Below are 9,370 nucleotides of genomic sequence, written 5' to 3'. Positions count from 1 at the left end.
TTCTAGTTTGTGGTAAGAGTTTCAATATGAATTTTCTTCAGTCTGTAATGGGGAAGACACTATGCATATGCAACTTTAAGGAGCCCATTCAAATTTAGGAGAACCAGAAACTTATTCTGAGGACACACAAAAAACTGCTGATACTGTCACAGAGAGTCTTTCTGTGTTAAAAGAGTTTAGAAGGTGCTAACACCTCCTGGAGTTGTATTTCGAAGATTTGTTCAGGAAGATCAGTATTAGCAGGCTTCACCCCCTGGGGGGACCTCAAAAGTGGGTAAGCAGGGCAGGATCAGAGACACCAGCTTCTTCTGGAGGGAAGGAGATCCCAGTGCAGGTTGGTGCAGAATGCACCAGAAACTTTTATGGCGAACTTTTTTTAGGATCCAGTTTTACAAATAAGCTTGTTGCCTCAGAGTATAGAATCTTTTCATCCACACTTTGGACATTACAGGAAACAAACAGTTTCCTTCCTTCAATTTTATCAAGCTGGCTATTTATCACAACAACAGAACAAAGGGGGATAGGCCTTCTAAAATTGATGTTGAGATTGGCAGTCATGACAGATCCCCCAGTTAAAACTGCACACATACCAACAGTAGAATCAATCATGGTTGCAATGGCACCTCTGTGAAGGAATCCAGGTATTCCTTGCAGGTAAGGACCTCCTTGCAATATGCAAACTGTCCTGTTTTCAACATGATTATGGAACATCGCATATTCAAACCCCAGACCTTCCTCAAGGCTTCTGGGAAAGAGCCGAGTCTGTGACAATGGTTCTTCTTTCACAGGCTTTACATCAGGAAAAAAGATTTTGACCTCTTCAAGCCTTTTAGAAGATGTAAATTTATATGAAGGCAAATGTTTCCAAGAGCCATCTTCATGATGGCTGGTCATGTACTGGTCAAAAATGAGTCTCCATGTCCTAGCTCCAGCTGGGGTTGGGGAGAGAATGGTCCATGTGAACAACCTCTGATGAATATGACCTAGGCAGTGGCCACCAGTCCCTCGCCAGCGGGGACGCGCCTCCCAGCGGGCAGCAGAGGACTCCCGGCGTCGGCAGTCGGGAGACGCAGCTCCACAGCATCACTCGGAGGGGCGCAGGGTTCGGACACAAATGGCCTGGCCGAGACTTGTAATTTTTACCATTAGATGGTGGGGTATGGATCCATTTTCATTGGTTCATTGATCCCTTGATCATTGATTTCATTGATCCATTTCATTGATTGGGGTTCTCTGTGCCTCCTGCATTTTGATGCTTCTTCCCTTCTCCAAATTAGGGAAATTATCTGCTTTAATTTGCTCCAATATCCCTTCTGCCCCTCTCTGTCTTTCTTCTTCTCATAGGATCCCAATTATTCTAATATTGTTTCGTCTTATGGTATCCCTTATCTCTCAAATTCTCCCCTCATGGTCCAGTAGTTGTTGCCTCTCCTTTGTTCAGTTTCTTTATTCTCCATCATGTGGTCTTCTACATTATTAATTCTCTCTTCTGCCTCATTTATTCTAGCAGTAAGAGGTTCCATTTTTGATTGCACCTCATTAATAGCTTTTTTTATTTCAACTTGGTTAGATTTTAGTTCTTTTATTTCTCCAGAAAAGGATTTTATTTCTCCACAAAGGAATTCTCTTATATCTTCCTTGCTTTTGTGAGCCCAGCTAGCACCTTGATCATTGTCATTCTGAACTTAGTTCTGACATCTTACTGATGTCCATATTGATTAGGTCCCTAGCCGTCAGGACTGCTTCTTGATTTTTTTTTTTTTTTTTTTTGTGGTAAGTTTTTCCACCTTGTCATTTTATCTGGATAAGAATATGTGAGAGAACTAAATACTAAAAGGGTAGCAATGACCCCAGAAAAATGTACACAAAACAAATCAGAAAAGACATGAAACCAGGGGAGGAAAAAAAGAAAAAATAAGTATATATAATTAGGCTGGTGAAGAGAACAGAGACATATATTTGATTTTGGGTGTATTTTGGCCTGTTAGAAGAAACTATCTCCAAAAATTTTAAAGAAAGAAAATCTTATATATATACAAAAATAAGGGTAAAAACAATGAAGGGATGGACTATAACTGTAAAGATGAGAATTTAAAAAAGATTCAAAAAAAAGAATTGATAAGAAGTTAGTTGAAAAAGAAGAAAAAGCAAAGAGGGAAGAATGTGATCAGGTTGGAGACTAGAACAAAGCTATGCACTAGATTTAGGGTATACTTTGATCTATTAGAGAAAGAGTATCCCAAAATTTTAAGGAAAAATAAAACCTATATGTATGTAAGAAATTAGGTAAAATACAATGAAGAGAGAAAATATGACTATAACAATGAAAATTAAAAAACATTTTTAAAAAGCTATTGATAAGATAAAATAGTTAAAAATGTTAAAATAGGAAAGAGGAAAATTTTTAAAAAGATAGAATAAGATAAAAATCAAATTGAAAAAATTTAACTTTGAAAGACTAAAGGATCATGGGAAAAAAGCCATGAATTCTATGTGCTACTTTCCATAAGCTCTGGAGTTTCACAATTCTCATTGATTGGTGAGCTTGGTCTTGGCTGGATGTTCTTGCTGATCTCTTGGGAGAAAGGCCGGTTGCAGTGATTCTCAAATGTCTTTGCCCAAAGTGTAATTGCACCCCTCTTGCCAGGGACCAGGCTAAGTTATCTGCTTGGGTTCACTCTCAGTAGCTTTTGTTCCCTGAACACTTTCTGTATAGTTTTGGAGGACAGGAATGAAAATGGTGGCCTGCCAATCTCTGGTCTGTAGGAGCCAAGAGCTCAGGGCCCCACTGCTCAGTGTGCCCTCAGAGAAAAGCAGTCAATCCCTCCTGTCTCCCTGGTCTCCCGCCACACTCTCTGATCACCCAGCCTGTGACCAAGTGTTTCTGTCTCTGGTGCAGGGCCCCATTTGGAGTTTCCAAACCCAGTGGATTCCTGTAGCACACTCCTGCATCACTCCTCCTGGAGGAGGAAGGTAAGTCTCGCTGGATCTGTCACTTGTGGGGCCCCTGCCCAAAGAGCAATGACCCAATTGCACCTCAGATCACAGTGTAAGGTAATCCTGAGCTACGAGCCCACTTCTCAGTTCTGTCTCTAAAGCTGGCTTCCCTGTGATACCTGGGAGCTCTGCCACACTCAGACATCCCTGTTTTTTTTTGTCCCTGTGGGTCCTGAGACCACACTGTCCCCATGAGAGCTCCACCCCTGCTGCTTAGCCTCTGGAGAGGCATCCCTCAGTGGAGCAGACTTCTAAATTTTCTGATTTTTTGCTCTGCTACTCTATCACTTGCCAGGAGCTGGTCCCTCCCCCGGCAGTCTCTCTTCCCATATATCACCTTGGATTCACTTCTCTGCCAGTCATACCTTCCAGAAAGTGGTTGCTTTTCTGTTCCTAGAATTGCTGCCATTCTTCTTTTAGATCTCCTGTTGAATTTGTAGGTGTTCAGAGTGGTTTGATAACCATCTAGTTGAACTCCTGGGACTCAAAGATATTTAGGCCTTCTATTCCTCTGCCATCTTGCTCCTCCCCCGAGAATCTGAATTCTTAAGGAATACTTCAAAGATGTTCATTCCTTAAGATTTTGATGAGGCAAGTTTAGTTTCTGACCTTGTAACTATGGCATCATGCAAGTATGTATTTAATGCAGACTTTAATGCACATACATCTCCTTTGTGAATGGCAATAAATTAACTGGGTTGAACAGATACTGGTATATTGCCATCTCTGACTATTTTGTGAATGGAATACTTGCATATATCATGTACAGTGTTGTACATTATTGTACAACATTGTACATTATTATTATTAACACTTTGTTAATAATATTACTACACAATTACATTATTATTGTTCATTATTATTAACACAAATCCAAACAGCTGGTCCTGAAATTGATATTCTTTTATCTGGCAATTAACTTCCCCTGTTAATAGAAATAGAGCTGAAAATTTAGGTGAAGTTTAGATTTATGGGCAACGCTTAGTTTTTTAATAGTAGGTTTTTTGTAAGTTGAAAATATTTACATTATCTACACAAGTGAAAAAAAGACAGTCATCCTCCTTTTAAGTATATCAGTGCAAGTACTCTGTGTCTCACCACCAGTTATTCATAGGTTCAATCACTTAAGTAACCTACAGTTTTCTGAGAATGATCTACTGGAAAAATCACGATTAAGATTAGAGAAAAATGCAACTTAGATGACATTTTAATTTGAAAATGCCTGAATTACTGTCTTAAGTTCAACTTTATCACTATGATTTTCTTTTTGTACACTTAGGCATGGACAGCACCTAGTCCTATTGCTTTTTAGTGGTGATGCGTTTGCAGTGAGTACTAGAAATTTTTACTCAATCAAATCAACCTTTGTTTTAAAATGACTATTTTTAAATGTAGGTTTAAATGTTTTTAGAAATTTGAATATTGATATACTTGGTGTTTAACCTTTATTTCCTTCTCTGAAGTTATAGGAAAATGAGCAAAACAAGGAAGTTCAAGGGCCTGAGTAGAGCTGATATGCCCAAGGTTAATTTTTTTTTTAATGAGTCACTTGTTTGATTAGTTTATGAGTAGGTCATTAATAAGGCTTGTTGTTTTATATGTACCCTTGCAGATTGGATTTAATAATGATAACTGCTCTTCTGGGGATAGAATTTCTACTCTGCTCCCTAAAAAGAGCAGCAGAGAATAGTGTGTACTTAGTTGGAAAATCTTATATAAACTGAGGACACTTTAAACAGTAAAGAAACATAATTTTTTTAAGTGAAATATTTCCAAACAACTGAAAAGTATAGAAAATAATCACACACACCACCTAGATTTAACGTTTAGCACCTAAACTTGATAGATATTGAAAAATAAATTATTATAGACTCCAGGGTCCATCTCTTATGCTTCTTTCTTCCCTCATTCATTTCCTCTTCTTACCTTTTCCAGTTTTTTCAATTTTTACTATTCTAAAGTTGGTCTACATCATTTTCATATATTTTCTTATTTTTTAAACATCTGTGTGTGCCTATAAAACTGTTACATTTTATATATTTTAAAAGTTCATGAAGTGGGATAGTCTTTTTTAAAAAATATTTTTATTTATTTATTTGACAGAGAGATCACAAGTAGGCAGAGAGGCAGGCAGAGAGAGAGGGGGAAACAGGCTCCCCACCAAGCAGAGAGCCTGATGTGGGGCTCGATCCCAGGACCCCAAGACCATGACCTGAGCTGAAGGCAGAGGCCTAACCCACTGAGCCATCCAGGTGCTCCTGAAGTGTATAGTTTTTTCAGTAAACTGGGAAGAGCTGTTAGCTAAGATGTTTTTGTGAGTAGCACATTCCAGGGCAGAAACACACACACAGGGCAAAAGCCAAATATTTTGCAATGGTTAACTCACTTGTGTGTGTGTGTGTGTGTGTGTGTGTGTATTCAGTCATTTTATTATTTTTAAAGATTTTCTTTATTTATTTATTCATTTATTTCTTAATTAGAGAATGAGAGTGCCTTTGGAGGGGAGGAGGAAAGGGAGATGGACAAGCAGACTTGGTACTGAATGTTGAGCCCAATGCAGGGCTCCATCTTAAGACCCCGAGATCATGACCTGAGCCATAATCAACAGTCAGACTCTTAACTGACTGAGCCACCCAGGCACCCCTGTGTCCACTCATTTTAATTGCTGCACTTTATTCTAATATGTAAAATTCCCATGTTCAACTGGTGGACAAATTATTTCCATAGATTAAAATTTTTTTATTATTACTTAAAAAAACTATTAGTAAAATGCACATGGTTTGAAAGTCAACTGAAGGTCTTATAGGACTAAATACAGTATTCCTTTGTCCCAGTATTCTTCACTCCAGCCTTTTTCCCACATACAACTGCTTTTAGGAGTTTTGGTTCTTTTTCTGGTTTCCATATGCAAAGTTGTTGGGCTGTGTTTTGGTGGTTCTTTTTAATCATTAAGACACAACAGTATGATGTATATCTTTTTTCTACTAATAAATGCATTAAGATGTAATCTCTCTGTTGTCAAGGCCATCTCAGTCAAAGAGTGTGTGATAAGAAGGCCAAGACTAGAGGTTTGGTGTATATGTTGCCCAGTTCTTATTTATGTGTTTTAAGACTATAGACTACAACCTTAAATTTTGTCAACTTTTCACATGTCTAGTCTGTTGGTTTCAAGCTTTTCAGAAAATAGGAAAGCAAGGAAAAAACCAGATGCCGATTATAAAGCTGCTGACAGTGGGAAAAATAGAAGATTTAGGAGCTGAAAAAATGACCCATCTATAAAAATCATAACGAACTATTGGGGAGTTCTTTTCCAACTCTAGCAACAAAATTCTCAGCAAGGGAACACCAGTAGGAACATCACTGGAATTTACAAACAGTTGCATATTCTATTAGAAAGGTGTGTCTTGCTTTGTTTTATTATTTAAGTTTTGAAACAAGGAGAAATAATGAAGAAATGACTCAAGGTCTACTGGCTATTTTGTTTAGGAAAAAGCTATGGGAGACTTTTTGAATTGAAGGACATTTTCATTATTGATATTATGTTGTAAAATATTTCCAAGACTATTATTTCGAAGTGGTAGTAAGTAGAAAAATTTATAAGGGTTATGTATTGGCAATAAAAAAATAGGAAGAAAGATAATAATATTTTTTCCAGTGGTAAAAGAATAATTTATTTTCTGCCATTTGTTTCCCTCTGAACCATGCCAGATATAGTCCTATTTTTTTTTTTTTTGCCTTTTTTACATTTTATTGTGGTAAGGACAAAAAGAAGAGATCTACCCTATTAACTTTTAAGTTTACAATAATTATTGTTGATTGTAGGTACAATGTTGTACATACCTCATCTCTAGACCTAATTCATCTTCCTAAACTGAAAGTTCATGCCTGTTGATTTGTCACTCCCTATTTTTCATTCCTCTAACCCCTGCAAACACCATACCACTCTGATTCTATGAATTTGACTATTTCAGATACCTCATATAAGTGGAATCATACAGTATTTGTCTTTCTCAGACTGGCTTATTATTTCACTTAGCATAATGTCTTCAAGATTCATCCATTTTGTCCTATATTGTAGAATTTCCCTCTCTTTAAAAATCTGAGTAATATTGCATTATATGCGTATGCCATATTTTCTTTATTCATTCATAGAGGGTAATAAGAGAAGTAGCAAAACATATTTAAGATTGACTTACCTACTGAAAATCATAAATCATCACTGTCCAATAGAAATTTCTATGATGTTGGAACATGTTTTATATATTCTTTATCCAAAACAGGAGCCACTAGCCACATGTGGCTTTTGAATATTTGAAATGTGACTATTGTAACTGGGAAAATAAATTTTAACTATTTTTTCTTTTTTTTTAAAGATTTTATTTTATTTATTTGATAGAGAGAGATCACAAGTAGACGGAGAGGCAGGCAGAGAGAGAGAGAGAAAGAGAGAGAAGCAGGCTCCCTGCCGAGCAGAGAGCCCGATGCGGGACTCGATCCCAGGACCCTGAGATCATGACCTGAGCCGAAGGCAGTGGCTTAACCCACTGAGCCACCCAGGCGCCTAAATTTAAATTCAAATTGCCAGGTATGGCTAATGGCTACAGTATTGGAAAGGAAAGTTCTAGTGAAAGTATCACATAGAGGCATAGCATTTTCTTTTAAATATAATTATGTTGTTCAATTTTTAATGTGTTTGAGAAGATACAAATATAACTAGTATTTTAATTGTGAAAGAAGAGAAAAGTTATAAAAGGAATGTAGTAAAGAACCAATATATGAATTGTCTGAAAACTACTTAGTAGAAAACATACTGCTGGTTTAATACCATTAGATTACATATGTATGTATATGTATATAAAAATAAAAAAAATTAACATGTTCACACTAAACTATAGAATATGAAGATATGCCACTAACTTAATACCATTAAATAGTGTGTATATATGCTTACAGATATATACATATATATATTATAATATATATGTGTAAGCATATATACATATACATATATATATACATATATATATCTGTAAGCATATATACACACTAATATATGATATATATTATATTGGGTAAGAAATAATATATGTACTAAAGTCAACTCTAGAAGATGTATCATAATATTGATGAAAATTAAGGAGTAATTTCAAATTGTGATCTCATGCATATTCAGTAAAGATGCACCCAAAGTAAATAAGATAGAGAAAAGAACAGAAAGAATGACAGAGGGAAAGACCCATTAAAACAACTCATGGGTCTCTTGGGAGACAGGATGCTGGTTGGTAAATTGTGAAGACAGGCTAAGAAGAAGGAACAAAAAATTTCTTAAATTCTATCCTTTCGAGTATTTTGCATTAGGATGAACCAGATGCCTATTTTCAGTAATGAGAATTTATTTTGTGCAGTGTTCCAGTAATACTTACAAAGTAAGACTATAAAAGGATTGAAATAGAATTTTCCATGAGGTAGATGATGAACATTGGAGTCAAATCAATGTGGGTTCAAACTCTAGCTTTGTCGCTTACTTGTTATGTGACTTTAGATTAAGGACCTAATCTTGACAAAAGTCAATTTCCTTGGCTAGGGGTTGGAATGGATAAAAATACTCATTTTAAAGGGCTTTGGAGATGATAAAATGGGATAATCAATATCAAGCAGTACACAAAATGTTTGATACATAGAATAAGCCCTCAAAATCTAGTTAATATTAACTATTGATGAAAATATTTATAAATTAGAAGAACCAGAATTTTTTGTTTCAGAGCATTGCAAATGTCATGTGGTGGATTTCAGTATGGTACAGAAAATATGACTTAGAAAATGCTTATGAAAGGGAGACTTTATCTAAATACAGATGAATGGAAGTATGGACAATTCTTGAGGGAAAAGTCTGAAATGCATGAATTTGAAATTAAGGAGATTATTAGAGTAGATGTGAAAATTTTATTGTAATTTAAAATCTCATGAGGAAGATTATTAAAAGGGAGAAAATGCTGGTTAAAAAATGAAGGCTTATGGAGTGGGAAGAAAGCCTGTGTTGATAGGAAGTAGAAATGGAGATACTGCTTTGTGGTAGAATGCACAAATGTTCTTAGGCTTTCTGGGAACAAGGCAAAGATAAAATTATCCATCATGATCATTGGGGTCCTACATACAAAGGGATAAACTCCATCAAAGACTTATCTGAAGGCTTTTTACTCATTATAATATCCCAGTCATAAAAGAAGAAACTTTTAAGAAGTGGCAAGAAATCAAATATCAATGAGATACTTATATATGCTGTACATCTATTATTTAGAACACCTTCTACTGATCCATCTCTGAAGTGTTTTCCTTAACTTTTCCCTGTTTGATTTTTTAAAGGAAAATCCTA

The 9,370-nt window shown here is 36.0% G+C and overlaps 1 protein-coding gene across 1 annotated transcript; it reads right to left on the bottom strand.

Moving 5' to 3' along the window:
* Window positions 1-292: 292 nt before the first annotated feature.
* Window positions 293-1,084, bottom strand: LOC122890259 (acyl-coenzyme A thioesterase THEM4-like). Its single transcript, XM_044225956.1, is given in 2 exon segments — window positions 293-915; window positions 917-1,084. Coding segments are annotated over 2 exon segments (723 nt in total). The 3' UTR covers window positions 293-360.
* Window positions 1,085-9,370: the final 8,286 nt, after the last annotated feature.

This window comes from Neovison vison, chromosome 11 (assembly GCF_020171115.1).
Source record: "Neovison vison isolate M4711 chromosome 11, ASM_NN_V1, whole genome shotgun sequence".
In the NCBI taxonomy this organism is placed as follows: Eukaryota; Metazoa; Chordata; class Mammalia; order Carnivora; family Mustelidae; genus Neogale; species Neogale vison.
This window is presented reverse-complemented; position numbering and strand designations above follow the sequence as displayed.